General features: G+C 39.7%; 1 protein-coding gene across 1 annotated transcript; it reads right to left on the bottom strand.

Moving 5' to 3' along the window:
- Positions 1–8,290: 8,290 nt before the first annotated feature.
- LOC131224851 (uncharacterized) lies at positions 8,291–15,931 on the bottom strand. Its single transcript, XM_058220282.1, has 7 exons — positions 15,344–15,931; positions 13,549–14,730; positions 13,139–13,460; positions 11,714–11,969; positions 11,351–11,567; positions 9,512–9,852; positions 8,291–8,606 (listed from the first exon to the last, which is right to left on the bottom strand). Exons 1-7 carry the CDS (start codon positions 15,479–15,481, stop codon positions 8,426–8,428), a joined length of 2,637 nt encoding a protein of 878 aa, XP_058076265.1. The 5' UTR covers positions 15,482–15,931; the 3' UTR covers positions 8,291–8,425.
- Between the last annotated feature and the right edge of the window lie 408 nt (positions 15,932–16,339).

Here is a 16,339-nt window from a genome sequence, read left to right on the forward strand (position 1 = left end):
CTACTAGCAACGAGGTTTAAGCACTGTTCGCTTTTTCAGTTCGTGCAAGATGGGCCAATGTTTTGAGCGATCTGAACCCTCGATATCATGGACCAGAACTCTCCCAGTTCACATACAACATTTGTATTTTGTAGCTGACGTGACAAATCCCAGCCGCGAAAAGGGTGGACTACATTCACCTACCGTGAAAATCGAAACCTTCCAATCATCAGTTGAATCAAGCACACACAGAATCAGACCGCTGTCTGTCCGTTGATTTCAGCGGTGTGGCCAACCTGATTAATAGACCTTTCTGATTTTTACCGCAGGTGATCTTTATGATGTGGTGCACATTTTCCACGGCTCGGATCTTATAAAAAAGTGACACATTGGTGGGAAATAAATCCCTATGTGTTGTAATTTAATGTACAACACAGAAATGGTTCCCTTACAACCCAAATATTGCCAAATTCAAATATATCTAAGGGTCATCTAATCCAGGAGATATTTTTGTGCACCCTCCATCTGTCATGAGCCTCAACATATCATCGTTTTGGATAACTGAAATGTGGGCCCCACTTGTGTATACAGTCTTTCGTGCACAACATAGTGAACAAACCTGAGGTTTTAAGGCATTAAATAATGTACACTAATTCACTAAGATTCAAAAGAGTGAAAAGGTCGGCATCCATGCAGTGTCTGCAACGGCTCGATGAGCAATCTATATTAGGATAGATTGAAGAGGCTATTCATGGCTGACATTCCAATGTGGCGTAGGAGTGCAAAGATTCAACCCATTCAGCACGAGGGTCCCACCATTCCCTGGCCCAAAATTCAAGCTAGTCCACTGATTATTTAAGCTACACCTACGTATCTTTTCTACCTTCAAATCCTAGAAGGGTGATGCGCCTGATGCACGAACAAACCTGAATATTGGGCCTGGGAATGTTCAAAATATCCCCACTTGATGAGTGGCCAGCATATTGCATAGATGTCATGTTGGCACATGTGCCACCCCAGCACTTCATTGTAGAGAAAGGAACTAGGGGTGCACACGGTTCGGTTCAGTTTGATTCTGGGGTGAAACCGAAACTAAACAGTTCCCAACAGTTACAGGAAAACTAGAATTGAGACCAGACCGTTTGCATCCTAGAACCGAATTAGAACCAGATCCTAAAAAACCAGTACGGTTCAAGTTCAGTTCTACGATTATGGGCTTTTTATAATCAAGCCCAATTGCATGATTTTAAAAAAAAAATAATCCAGCCCAAGCTTCTCTACTAAATTTTTTTGCACAGAGTAATCTTGTCATGGTTTGTTTTTATGACCCTTTCGTGTTCCCAAAATGATTTTGCTGCTAATGTCTATTCGTGTTGTGATCCATTTGATGAATGGTATAGTTTTTATGTTTTAAACAATAAATTTTAAATATTTATTGACCAAGGGGTCTGGTTCTAGGGTTCGGTTCTGCAGAACCCAAAACTAAGAACCGAACCGAACCGAAACCGAACTAACCAGTACTTTGATTCTTGGAACCGGAACCAGAACCGGTGCACTTCAGAGCCGGACCAAACTATGCGGTTTGGTTGGTTCCGGTCTGGTTTACCAGTTCTACCGGTACCATGTGCACCCTTAAAAGGAACAGTCTAATGCTCCCATGGTGACTTCAGTCCCTCCTACACAAAGCAGACAGTGTCGATCATAATAGATCTTGCAGTCCAGTCAATAGGCCACTGCCTCAAATTCAACTTCGGACACTAATCTTCCACTCAGTGGGCCTTTGGTGGCAAAGGAAACCACAGCCATAGCCTACAAGAGAAGAGATTTAGGAGGTGAAATTACATTGCACCTGCTGGCACGGAGCTAGTTCCAGGCCGGGCAGTGTACCATGTGGAGCACTACACGAACACACCCCATCTCGAAAGTTATGTTGGATATATAAGCCATTGGTGATATTCCATCCATTTTCTCTTAAATGAGTGTCGCCAATATGATTGGCATATAGCTAATTCATGGGCTAGGTTATTTGACAATCAAACCCACTAATGATTGGCCAAGTTATATGGCCAAGATTCATCCATCGATAACATGTGGCATTTTGAATTGGTCAAGCTATATGTCCTAGAAGGGGGGGGGGGGATGAATAGGATTATGTCAAATTTAAAATAAATACAGCGGAAATAAAGTAAGAGAGATAGCCAAATAAATAAATTAATACACAATGTTGAATGCAATCTCAAAATATTGATTGTTCTAAGGACAACCATGCACCATAAAAATGACAGGGCAACTTTACTAGAACAAATAGAGAAACTGAAGCTCAATCTAATAAAGAGATAGCAAGAGATAAATTGCAGAAATCTAAATCTAAACTATTACAACATTCCCCACTGAGCTTGAAATAAAATGATTACAACATTCTCATCCACATATACATCCCACAAATGAATAATTAAATATATGAAATATAAACTACACAACCACAAAACACAAGGGATTATAGTCGTTCGCCTGTGTGTACACCAACTGTTAATAAATAGCCACACAGCTACTCCACTCCTATTATCCTCACATAGGGGATATCAGCGTTCACTATCAAAGATAGGTTTTCTAGGTTCACCAAAAACCTTCACAATTGTGTCTTTCTCTGTGAGCTTACATAATTAAAAAAAAAAAACCCCTCTTCTGAGTTTTCCTAGCTCTCCTCAGATAACCAATTCAATGAGATTTTTCTGGCAAATCCCAAAAGAAAACCAAATGAAAGTAAATTACATAAACGTAAAATACCTGAATTTCTCCTTCGTTGTAGCAACCTAGAAGAACCAAGTCGGATTAGAGATTTGAATGTCAAAGTTCAATGTCCAATACTCACTTTATAATGGTTCTAGGTTCTAATAGATTTTAAATTAAACCAAATGGGGCTAGCTCTAATTGATTTTAATTCTAGAAAAAGGAAAAATGAAACTTCCTCTTTTTCAGATCAGATTGGAATACAAGAAACAAAATCAATTTTAAAAGCTAAAGAAAAAGAATATTAAACACGCACACTTAACTTAAATGGAGCACAAACTTATCTCTCAGAAGGCCGAATTAAATTAGCTTGAACTTCATATTTTATTCTGAGATTCGTGCTCTATTTATAGGTGAGCAAATCACGTCTTCGACTGGTCTAAAGATCTCTACGACTGGTCGTAGAACCAACAGATATTTGAAAATTCAAGTGCGATAAGATCTCGCGGTTTCACGACTGGTTGTAGGTGGTTTACGACTGGTCGTAGGTTGCTCACGACTAGTCGAAGCTAGCTGAATTTCAACACTGTACTTTGAGTCGTAGGACTAGTGTTCGAGTTGTCGGTATCGCTACAAGTTTCGCTGGCCGGAGATAAAGATATAATATCGTTATCGCCGATAATATCGCCGATAACCGGAAATGCAGGGAAAAGGGAAAAATATGGAGAAAATGGTGGAATTTTTCAGTGAAACTTCAGGACATGCCTAAATACACATATTTATATATTTAGGAATGAAAATTTTACAAAAAGAATGCTTTAAATTAGAAGTTTCCATTTAATGGGGGCCAAAAAAGTATGCGTTGTCGTAAGAAATCACTCAAACAGTAACCAAAATTAGTTTATATAATACAAATGCAAGCTTACAACAATTAAGACATACAAAAGTAAATGAATTGAAAAAAATACACATTTCTGCCCATGATTCATCCCCACATAGAGTGACGAGGTGGCTCGTAATCATTGTCCGGATCCTGTGGCAGTTGAGAGTAGTATTGCTCCTCAACATATTGGCAGTACTGTTCCCAAGTCATCCTCTGCTCATACCAATTGAGGAACTCTCTTATGTACCTCTGATAGTCATCCTCCCCAAACTGTACGAGTACGCCCAGACGTGGGAATTGCGTGACATACATCGACGGTATTTCCTGAGCAGAGTACTGAGGGAACAGATCAAGTCCAACCCCGACTCCTTGATAGTATTGCTGTCAGTCATACGGGTACCCCGGATATCCTCCTGTCAAAGGGTCATGACTCGAAGAACTATCTTCCGGCTGCCTGTACCCATGGGTAGAAGAGCGTGACTGAATGTCAGAGTTGTCATGGCCATACCCGTGATATCTCCCATGAGCATAAGGTGGGACAGAGGTGGAGCTCCCCTGATCTGAACTTATGTCCATAGATGACAAGCTGCGTGTGAGAGCATCAACCGCGGCGCGTCCGGCTTTCTTCTTCGAACGACGTTCGAACTTATATCTGGGCTCTGATGCTCTCGCCCTAGATGGTGGACGAGATCCATGAATGGAAGGAAAATGAAACAGTGGGAATAATGATCTGGGCTCTGGGCTCTCGCCCTAGATGCTCTCACCCTTCGAACCAAATTTGAAGCACATACAAAGCTCAAAGTGGACCATAGAAAAGGAAACAGTGGGAATAATGATTTCCACCGTTGAAACCTTGCTAGGCCCCAGAGTGATGTTTATTTATCATCCAACCTGTTTATAACATTAAAAAAAACATGGATTAAGGGAAAACACAAATATAAGCTTAATCCAAAACTTCAGTGGCCCTTAAGAAATTTACAATGGTAGATATTCAATTCACACTGTTTCGGTGGTGTGGTCCATTTGAGCTTTTGATATGCTTCATTTTTTGGCTTAAATCATAAAATTATATGGTAATATGAATGGAAGGAATGGATAAAATATATAAATCACGGTGGGCCTAACAGAGTTTACTTAGTACGGTCAATCCGCCTCCGTGTTGAAACGGGTATCACCACTCAGGTTGCATTTTGAGCTGTGCTTCTGGGCGTCTTTGGCTACAGCTTTTATCTGTAGCCAATCCAGAAATCAGCTTCCCTCCTGATTTCAACAATACGTTCTAAGTTGGGCCCACTTTTCCCTTGCCATGCTCTGTGGGCCCCACCATGAGGTATGTATTTCATCCATGCCATCCATCTATTTTTATAAATTATTTTATGGTAAGAAAAAAAAAAGGATGAATATCCCATTCTCAATTGGACCACATTAAAAGAAACAGTGTTGAATGAACTTTGACCATTAAAAACTTTTTGGGGACCATAAAGATTTTGGAACAACTCGATCTTTGTTTTTTCCCTTCATCTGAGTCTTCATGAGCTAATTAACAGATTGGATGTCAACTAAACAATACAGTGGGCCTTAGGAGGATTTAAATGGTGTATATCCAATCACTACTGTTTTCCCGTGGTGTGGTCCACCTGAGACTTAGATCTACCTCATTTTTTGAGGAAAGCTATAAAATAATATTTAAAAATTAATGAACAGCGTGGATACAACAGATGCATCATGGTGGAGCCTATATAGCACCTGCCTGCACCAAAGTCCAAGCCGTGGTGGGTGGTGAGATTCCAACGGTGAAAGTGAAGCAACCGCTTGCATCGTCAAAGCCCACCTGTGGGTCCACCATGATTTATGTAATTTATCCACTCCGTCCATCTATTTTAACAGATAATTTTAGGTCTTGAGCCTAAAAATTAAATTTATCGAAACCTCAAGTGGACCACACCATAGGAAACAGTAAGAATTGAACATTTACCGTTGAAAACATCTTGGGGGCCACAGAAGTTTTGGATCAAACTTCTATTTGTTTTTTCCCTTCATCCATGTCCGTGTGATCTTATGAACAGGTTGGATGAGAAATAAACATCAACGTGGGCCCTAGAAAATTTTTAACGGTGGATGTCATTCTTCAAACTGTTTTCAATGGTGTGGTCCACTTGATCTTTTGGTACCCTTAAGTTTTTGTCTCAACCCCTAAAATAATATAGAAAAACGGATGGACCGCATGGATGGACTAGATGCATTCTTGGTGGGCCCAACTGAGTGTGCTCAGTACGATAAAAGCGTACAGAGTAACCCGGTACGCAATCCTATTCACCCCGCGGCCCTCCCGATCCCCAAATTGGGAAAAAAACCTCAAATCCCTCTCCCATTTTGAAAATTTTAAAAATTCCTTCCTTCCCACCGATTTCTCCGAGGTTTTCGACCGCAAATCTCTCTTCCTCATCACAAATTTTTAAAAAAAACCTCTATTTTCGAAGAAATCTCGGCCCGCAAGCGGCTTCCGCAGCTTGCAGAGGATTCTTCGACGGGAAAAAAAGAATTTTTTGGGGTTAAATCTTACCAGAAATGCCGATCTGCACTCGACAGCAGCTGAATCCGCGTCTTCCTCCAAATCCGGGCGAAAAAACAGGTATTTCTTTTTTTTTTTTTGTGATTTTCTCGCCGACAACCCCCCCTTTTATCGATAAAAGTGGGTTGTTGGCTACAGTTCCCACCCGTGGTTGGTGGGAACAGCGATATATCGGACGTATTTTGAAAATACCGATAATATCGGCGAGATTTCGGCGAAATCTGGAAACGAAACGAAATTTTGGGGTTTTGGTGTCGCTGCACTGGCGACACCGAAATTATCGGCGATATTTCGATAATATCGGCGACAATTTGTACACTGCGTAGGACTACGACTGGTCAAAGAAATAGTCAACACTGTTCATACGACTAGTCGAACAGTCCCTAAGACTAGTCGAAGCTTAACAGAAAATTTTCGAATTTTGCAACAAACTTACGACTGATCCAAGAAATTCTTAGACAGGTCGAAACAGTGCTAGGACTAGTCGAACAAAGTCCAGGACTAGTCTTAGAATAGACTAAACTCACTTATATAAAACATATGAATTATGTATCCAAAATGGCCTACTCTAAAGGTCAATCTAAGGTCACTCATACCTCAATAGTGAAGTAAGGACATTGAAACTTAGAGACGAGTGACCTTTGAAAGTAATAAAGCATGAAGTCTTGATGTAGCCCAAACTTGAAAGCTTCTTTAGATCCTGCATTATCCTTGTCTTGAATTAAGTCGAACAATCTCACTTTCTCGAGTCTTGACTTGTGACAGTGCTTGTCAATCAAAGCTGATCTTGAGTAGAGCTTTGTTCTTCACATATGCAAGCTTCATAACAGTGTCTTTGGCACCACAAATTTGACAACTAAAAAGGGGCTATAAACTATAGCACTTACACATTCACGTATATTAAGCCGGCCCATTGTGATAGATTGGAGCAATTCCATGTTTGGATTGATCATCCATTGAACCTATCGATTGTGGCCCAATTAAAATTCCTTACTTATATTCTAATAAGTCGATCATGGTTAAGTAATCCACTGTTTATTTCTTTTGTCCCACTACATATGGAATATGTGCAAAGATTCTGCTGGATAGAACAATCGTAAAGAGAAACTTCGACGATCCACAATCAAAAAAAAAAAAAAAAAAAAACTAGGAAGAGTTATGGTAAGGATCTATTCTTGGTTTGTCTCAGTCACAGTTCATCTGTGGTACAATGCAGCATGATTGATAGAACACATAAAGCTAGACTCTCAAGGCTTTTAAACCACTAAGGATCCCTCAGCTAACGTTGGCTTATGTCAATGCATCTTTTCCACCTTGTGGTGGCTTTCACTCTGGCCTAGCTTGCACTACGGGGCTTGCATAGAATTAATAGCTGGCTTTGATACCATTTGCTAATAACCAAACTGACTTTATCAAGCTAAGCTCCTAAACCAATGGGGATCGTGGCACCTTGAACTTACCACACCCAATCAACTCAGTGTAATAAAATGTCCGGCAATTCTTCACTGAAATCACTTCGAACACATGTACATTGCAGAATAACTATTCCTCTGCCATCTTTAGCATTGGCCATGAACCTCCTTTGGATTGTAGATTATCCATGCTGCTAAGAAGGCAAGCACCACCTTGAAAATCTTTGAGCATATGAATCAGGCAAGCCTATCACGTATTCATTGAGCAAATCGAATTGCAGTCGACTGATTTCAATGTAGGGCTTGCCTTTACAGCAGTGTGGATGAAAGTGAGTAAGCTTGAAAACCGTTATGGAAAATTCAAACAATTCAATTTAAACCATCGCAATTGCAGTACCCACTGCATATAAGCTCATCAGTCTAAAATCAGCTTCATCAACATTAATGTTGAATTTCAGACTGCCTGACTGCTTTCATCTATACCATCCATTAGAAGCTCACCAATAGCCAAGAATGGTCACTATCATAGCATTTTTTTTTAACCCATCTAAACTGGAGTCCACAATTTGGATGGTTTAATTTGAATGGCATATAGACAACTTAACAATTGCACAATCAGTTGGAATATAACATCCACTATTGAATCTGACATGGATGGTATGGGACCTGCCAAAATTGAGATTAACATAAGACCAGATTTTGGGGAATCTTTATGCAAAGGGACACCTATAACTCATCACAATCTCTTTCCTTGAAATTCCATATATAAATGAAGTTCCATTTCAATACTTCTTTTTTTTTACATGTTTCATTTACACAAAGCCTTGAAGAATAAAAAAAGAAGAAGACTTATCTTTTATTGTTCTTACCTTTTCTCTTTTGCCTATACTTGTTATTTTCCTTAGCCCTGTTGCCCTTGCTTTTGTTGCTTGGACCAGATGCCGCCGGTGCCACATTTTCAGTTTTGTAGAGTTTCTTATACTGAACGATATCATTTTGTGTATTCCAAATCATTGGCACTTCAAGTTTTCTAGAACAAAAGACAAAAAGGAGGCATTAAGAAGATTCCAAGTAGAAGCAATGATGAATTCACTTATGAGAATAAAGAATAAAAATAACCAAAACAAAAATGAGCCCTAGTTTACCCCGACAAACCACCATTAATACTAAGAGTTTGAAGTTCAAAACTGATCTAGAAAAAAAAAAAAAAACCAAAACAAAGGTCTCTGGTTCTTCACACATCGTTATGAATGCTGCAACTTCCTTATAAAAAGTGGGCAATCAAAAGTAATGGTCTTTCATCAGGATATTATTCCAGTCAAGAAAATCATAATTTTTCCATTTGACAGAAAACGAAATCTTGGGGACCTTTTTTTAAAACCAAGGGCATCATTTATCATTTTTGACATTTGTTGGAACAAAAAGACAAAAATGAGAAAACAAAAATCAATCAAAGGAAAACTAATCAGATGACCACAAGACTAAGATAGTGTGCATGCAACATGTATGTATACAGCTAAAGTTCCTCCCAGAATGAACAGTTTAAAAAGAAGATGGTTCCCAAACGAGAGAGAGAGAGAGAGAGAGAGAGAGAGAGAGAGAGAGAAAACAATGTGATGCACTCATCATATGTTTTTAGAGTTTTCATTTGGTGGGCCCCACTGTATATATGACCTGGCTAAAAAATCAGACCGATCGGCTGATGTGGTTTCACAGGTGTGCAATGAACGGGCATGGTTGGAATTTTCTTGAACTGCACATAAATCAGTTAATCTCCCAATGAGTTAACTAGCCTGATTTTTATGCCAGCTCATAAAAACAAATGAACATGTCAATTTGGCAGTGTAAATGGTCCATTGAAGGAGCGATTGCAACTTTCTCACATCCTTCCAACTTTTCATTATAAGAAATGACCAAACTGCAATTCAAACATACCCCTCGACACATTTCATTCTGCAGTGCTCTATATAAACATCAGTGTACTTTGAGAAAATGTTATCCAGACGCTTGATAAGTTTTGGGATTTCTGTCAATGGTACAATGTCCCAGACCTTCAACACCTGGAAATATCTCCCATCATCAATGTCAACCATCCATACAATATACAGCTCTCTGACCCGGCACTGCTTTGCAAGCTGAAAGGAGTCTTTTAAATCTAGACTTTTACTTTTTGGACGCCAACCATCAGCAAGCCTCAGTAACACTTGAAACACTGCCTGTTTGATCTGATACTTAAACTTCGCAAAAGACTTTTGGAAATCATCAATGAAAATAACCTACACATCATGAGTAAAAGTTGTAAAACTTTCTATACCAAATTAATGCAGAAGCGGCACACACAAACATGCACACGCGGTACTACCTGGATGAGAAGTTACTGCCCAACTAGCACAAAAAATGAGAATTTGACAAGCATATATGTCATCGAACAATCCAGAAGGTTGCCCCTAACATGAAGAATACCTTCTGCAAAAAACAGGGCCAGTTCACTTACCACATTGGCCACATAGCACATCCAACCACTGATCTGATAAAAAATACAATCGCAGCCCACCTAATGAGTGGATTGGCCTATTTTTTATCTAGGTGACCTTCATGGTGGAGCCAACCTATTGAATGGTTTAGATGTTGTACAGCACACTTTGCTAATTTTATCCTACTTGGACAATAACTTTATCTATCATCAAGCTGCAATTATGATCCAATACAGTTGAATGTACAGTAACATACCATATTGTTGAGCTGATGCACCACATCCATCAGGTTTTAGGTGTCATTTTACATTGTTTCCTGTGGTGTGTCCCACCAGAGTTTTGAATCTGGCTGTTTTTCAGGCTCCTGCCCAGCATGAGAGGGAGCATCTGATGCACGATTTAGATGCCGCAAAGATATTACAGTAGGCCCCACAGAAGCTCAAATGTATGGTAAGTTAACATACAGTTGGCTCCATGGGATCATGCTATGGTAGCCTGTTGGTTTTTCAATTACAGTCCTTTTTTTTTCCCCTTTAATATCTATAAGTCTATGTGGTATTTATACAGATTGAATCAAGTTTCTGCTGCAAATACGGGTGGACTCGTGGGCCCAAAATCACATGGGCCGCCCACCTCGAGTGTGTCCCCGCATCCCATGGGCTACCCCACTCGAGCCCGGTATGAAATGCCCCTGCAATAATCATCCCCGGTGAGGAGTCTCGAACGCAAGACCTCCCCCGTGGGCCCCAAATCACATGGGTCACCCACCCCGAGTGTGTCCCCGCATCCCACAAGCTACCCCACTCAAGCTTGGTGTGAAATGCTCTTGCATTAATCACCCCTGGTGAAGAGTCTCAAACACGAGACCTCCCGCTCTGATACCAATTTGATGTTGGACAATTAACCACTTGCTCTAAAAGCTCGAACTGTTAGAGCATGGCTAATTAATCCCTTTATCTCATAGCCCAGGCCCCATATCTCATGAGTTAGGACCTCGGCCGAATCCCTCTCATGGGCTCGTGGGCCCCAAATCACATGGGCGGCCCACCCCGAGTGTGTCCTCACATCCCACGGGCTACCCCACTCGAGCCCGGTGTGAAATGCCCCTGCATTAATCACCCCCAATGAGGAGTCTCAAACATGAGACCTCCCCCGTGGGCCCCAAATCACATGGGCCACCCACCCCAAGTGTGTCCCCGCATCCCACGGGCTATCCCACTCTAGCCCGGTGTGAAATGCCCCTGCATTAAAATCCATGAAAGAAGACAGGAAGTACCACTAAGACAATTGAGTATTATACCTTCCATCTAGTTATGTTGGCAAGTATAGAGTCCGGTTTGAGCAAATCATCGAGTTGATTTAGTTCAATCTTAACTTGTAAAATTGCTTTAGCCAATCCTTTGTCCTCATTGGCATTGAAGAAGCACCCTCTTTCCTTCACATCATATACTAATTCTCCCCAAACAGAATCACTTTGACTCAAGGTTGATGCGTTTCCCAAAATCCAAAGGCAATGCCTATGATGAAAACAAGCAAGCTATCAAGTAATTAAATAGAAATCTTGACTTAAACTAAGAAATTTAATAAATAAAAATACACCTCCTCCTGATAGGACTGGTAACTAAGATAAGATTTCCAGTGGGGGTTTGCATACGGAAAATACCTAGCCCTTGTCAACGCCACATTAGTTCGGTTAAACTTGTCAAGAAACCCAACTGATCCATCTCTATTGGACCTGACGGTTGAAAGTATAATGATATCCATCTCGCCACCTTGAAACCCATCAATGGACCTAACCTTTAGAGAAACGCCATTGTGCATTTCATACTGTTTTGCAATTTTCTTCTGAATCGCATTAACTTGAGGAGTATATGGGGACACCACTCCTATACTGAGGCTTTGCCCTGTACCATCCCATGCTACAAAAGGAAAATTTATTAGGGTGTTGAGTAAATATGTACAGTAAGTCTTTCGAATCACAAGAGCATATATCCCACTACGAGAACATTAAACTAAAATGAACGAAACCAGAGGAAACGTTGATATCAAATTCACTAAATTAATTCATTAGCCATAAGTATGTTCCTTACAAATTTAAATTAATCAAGGCCAATTAACACAAGTCAACAACTGTTGTAAGATTTGACTTTCAAAATGCATTCACCACTTGAAGATTATTACATGAAAAGCTAGAAACAAGATAGACACACCAGCAATGAGACCAAGTATATTTATTTTTTTCTTGAAATGGTAATGATTGTGTTAAAGAGATGAAAAATTACAATTTCATAACAAGGAGGATCAGAGGATGAGGAATCATCCACCCTAGAAGGAACAAGGATCCGACCCAAACAAGTACAATGTTAGAAGGGAGTTAAATGAAGTATCAATTATCCATTGTTAGTACTTTTAGTGCTCATTTGGCATAGTCAAGTCAAAGGGATTTGTGGGAATTTGCTCCTTTTTGGGTGTTTAGTTGCTAGGAATTGCAGGGATTTGGATTTGAGACAAATCCAAATCCTCCAAAAAGAGTTATTTTTGAACTCGAACATCAAAGCTCTGATTTCAAATCCACTCAATTCAGAATGGACTAAAATCTACTCGATTCCACGCTGCCAAACGAGCTCTATAATGAAATACTTTGCTTGATTCAATTCCATATTATCCATAGCATTAGGCATGTTTTCATGGTATTAGTGTGTGGACCCATTTCTCCTCTAAACGAATCCATGTGCATATCCATCACTAGGTAGTAGTGTGTAGACCCATGTCTCCTCTAAGACAATGGGTCTGCACTCTGATTCTATTTGAGAAGATTCTCCTATTTTCTTTATTTCTTATCTTTTCCTTCTCCTCTAATAGATCTTATCTTCTCCTCTTATTTTCGGACTCCTATTGATAACTTGGAACCTACATTTCTTCTGTAACTATGAGTACAACATGGTTTTGGAAAGAAATTTTCAATGTAGCAGAAACCAAAATTGACTAAGTTGACATCAAGAAGAAATCTACAACAAGAAAATGTCACATCAATATTTCATGAATTCTCAAAAACCAGAAACAAACAATCAGCGGAAAGTACTCATACATTTAAAAAGGCTTCTGATTACTTTCAAGACAACGGCCACCTCGACCATATTTTTCCAACTAGTTCCATCCTTCTTCTCCCTTCCGTCAGCAATATGTATGAATGAATAAGCACCATACATACTTCCCTGAAGATAATGCCGTTCATAGCTAGCATCTGTGACATTTGGAGCATCCAAAATCTGGCCATCATAAAACTTGGAATTTGGGAAAGCACTTATTGCAGGGTGCATGCGATACTGCATATTGAGCAGATGTTTCTGATGCCCCAGCAAACCCAACCTTTCAAAAAGACTTCTTCCAAACCCAGCTTCCCCAGAGATCTAAAACAAAACAATCAAGCCCAAAAGATAAATGAAGCAAAATAACAATTAAATGATTGTAGCATTTTAAAGAGGAGCAGACCCAGACCTTGCTCTTCACCATAGAAGGCAACTGACGCTCATCTCCAATGAGAACAGCATGCTTTATACCCTTGGTTCGAAGTGGAATAACCGACTCACATTCTTTCAACTGTGCAGCTTCATCAATAACCACAACTTCCAATGGTTCCATCTCATAATAGCACAACGAAGAAGCAGTAGAAGCGGTACAGAAAATGAGCGTAGCATTCTTCAAGCAGAATCCCTTTATCCAATCCTCACCAATAATTAGGGGTAACTGAAGAGTTTCTTTAAGTACTCTTAAAATACAAAGGCATTCTCTTCTTGTTTTGTCCAAAGCTTTTCTGGCAGAGTCCTCCAACATGGAATGGGCACTAAGCAGCAAATCTGTAGATGGAAAATATTCACTCTCTGGATCTTCAGGCAAAAAGATTTCCTCCAGTTCTTTATCAGATACACCTCTGGCGCACAACAAACTTCCAAAAGTTTCAAGCAAACTGAAAAGAGCAACAATGTTTGCAGATACATTTTCAGAAATGAAACTTCTAGTTAAATGGACCTGCAGAAGCCTCAAACAGTCACAAAGGGGTACTGCAGTGGCCTCCATCCGCTTCTTTAGAAACTCCCTAAAACTAGTAGTCTCCTCTTCCTTTTTGTCTTCCAAATAAGTGTGATACTGAGGGACACAATCTTCAAGTAAAGATATCAATGAAACTAGCATATTTTTCCATCCAGATGCAGGTGCAAAGCATTCGGCAAGTCGATCAGCACGATAGTCCAAAAATATCTCTTGAAGTTGAGAATCCTCATCTATTGACATTCTATCCTTGTTTCCAAATAGCACCACATCGCCCAGGGAAAAACAAGAGAATCCATTTTCATCACCCCGTCCACGATATTCTTTGACTAAGCTCAGGAGACGTGAGCAAACTTGTTTGACTGCAACGTTTGTCGGTGCGCATGTAAGGGTTCTGCAGTTCATTTCCAAGAGCACCCACAGTAATGCACTAATGGTTTTAGTCTTTCCTGTCCCAGGTGGGCCCCAGATAAGTTTGATTGAACGCGAATGCTTGCATTGTATAGCCGATAAAGAACTTAAGATTGCATCCAATTGCGAGGCATTCATATTTAAAGAGATTAAATCACCATCGAATTTAGTAGCCCAGTCATCTATTTGTCCAAAAGAACAGGCATTGCATGAGCTCTCGTCCTGACATGACAATTATAAGACCATTACTCTCTACATCTATGAGAAAATTACACCCAAGAACGATGTTACACATATCATTGCCAATAAAAAAATATATATATGCAGAAGAGACAATGAAAACAAATGTAGAAGCAAGTATGAATAGCAACAACAATAATACTAATTCATTATGCATTTACGCTAGCAGAGTATGATTAACCACACAGTGCAGTTCAAAATCAAAGCCAAACAAAACCAGGCCTAGCCACTTGACAACCCTACAGCCACCATATACAAGGCATAAGTACCTCAATCCAAATCATCCAAGTCTTGGGCCCCTCTGTAGGTAGGGCATTGCCCAAAATCAGATTGATGGAAGATCTCAACCTAGGACCATTATTTTATCCATCCATTTGAAGTTCACCAATTGGTATGAGTCTGATCATCATTTTACTGAGATTTTTTATTATGGACCATGAAAAATGGGACCTAAAAATTGGACCATTCAGATAAGATAGATAAATGCCATTACAGTAGAGCCTGTGCATTTGGATTGCCAATTTTTCATACAATGCAAATGTATCATGTAATTTTTCTAAATTACAGAAAATGCAGAAGAATCAAGTCTACATACCAAGGGCTTGGTGTACAAAACCTCTCTGATCATATTCATATTTTCATTGTCCGCATCAGCCCCCAAGCTTAGAGCCTTCCATATCCGTTTGTTTGTAGTTAAATTTGTAAGAAAAATTGCATAAAGTGAATTCTCCATTACATCTGCAACTTCAATGCTCTTTGATACTTTAATTGGAAAACCCCTGCGGTATTCTTCATCCGATTCAACTTCAGTAACCAAAGTAACTGACTTTGAATTTTCTTTTTCATCAATAAAAGGAATTTCAGGATTAGTAACTGATGCCAGAAAATAAGTCTTGCCATATCTTAGAAGATCTGCCGCAGCCTCTGGAATCACATTAGAAAGAACCCAAAATATCTCCAGGCATTGGTTTGTAACCAAAACCTGATCCACGTTTCCAACCACTAACTTCGATGAAGACAGACAAATCTGATGTGTACTCTGATTCCTCTATAGCTGTTATTTCAGCAAAAGGAGCATCAGAGACAGCTTCTAAACTAGAGAACAAGTCTGCACGTGTTTCCTCTATCAGAGGGAAGATATATGACTCAACATAATCCTCAACTGACGAACATGTTTCCGGTATCTTCTTCACCTACAAAAAAAACAAGAAGAGATAGATGAGAAAATAGACGGTACTCAACGTAGAGATATTTTTTTAAACAGAAGATATGAGAAAGTAGTAGTTATTTCTGTTGGGGGATGTGTAGAAGCAACCCCGAGTTATAATCAAACAATAAGAGCTCAATCAAACCAAGCACAAATGGAACACAAGGTTTTACATGAAAAAACCCTTAGGGGAAAAAACCATAGCACAAAACGACAACAAATCCACTATGAAATCAATGTTTACAAGAGATGGAAGAGCTTACCGATCGAGAATACACCCCAAATATCACAAAGCCCTAGCTTTGAACTCCCTTTGCTCCCCAAAAGCCCTAGACATGTTTTTCATACCCTAATCCCCGATTGCAAACCCTTTAATAAGTAAAA

Source organism: Magnolia sinica, chromosome 2 (assembly GCF_029962835.1).
Source record: "Magnolia sinica isolate HGM2019 chromosome 2, MsV1, whole genome shotgun sequence".
NCBI lineage: Eukaryota > Viridiplantae > Streptophyta > Magnoliopsida > Magnoliales > Magnoliaceae > Magnolia > Magnolia sinica.

What these genes read in the sequence shown, in the direction of transcription:
- LOC131224851 (XM_058220282.1), bottom strand. Translation starts at nt 15,481, where the DNA reads ATGGAGAATTCACTTTATGCAATTTTTCTTACAAATTTAACTACAAAC. An exon ending in CTTCTATGGTGAAGAGCAAG is followed by an intron (nt 13,461 to 13,548) that starts GTCTGGGTCTGC and finishes GTTTTGTTTTAG; the next exon opens with ATCTCTGGGGAAGCTGGGTT. An exon ending in AGAATGAAATGTGTCGAGGG is followed by an intron (nt 8,607 to 9,511) that starts GTATGTTTGAAT and finishes CTTTTGTTCTAG; the next exon opens with AAAACTTGAAGTGCCAATGA.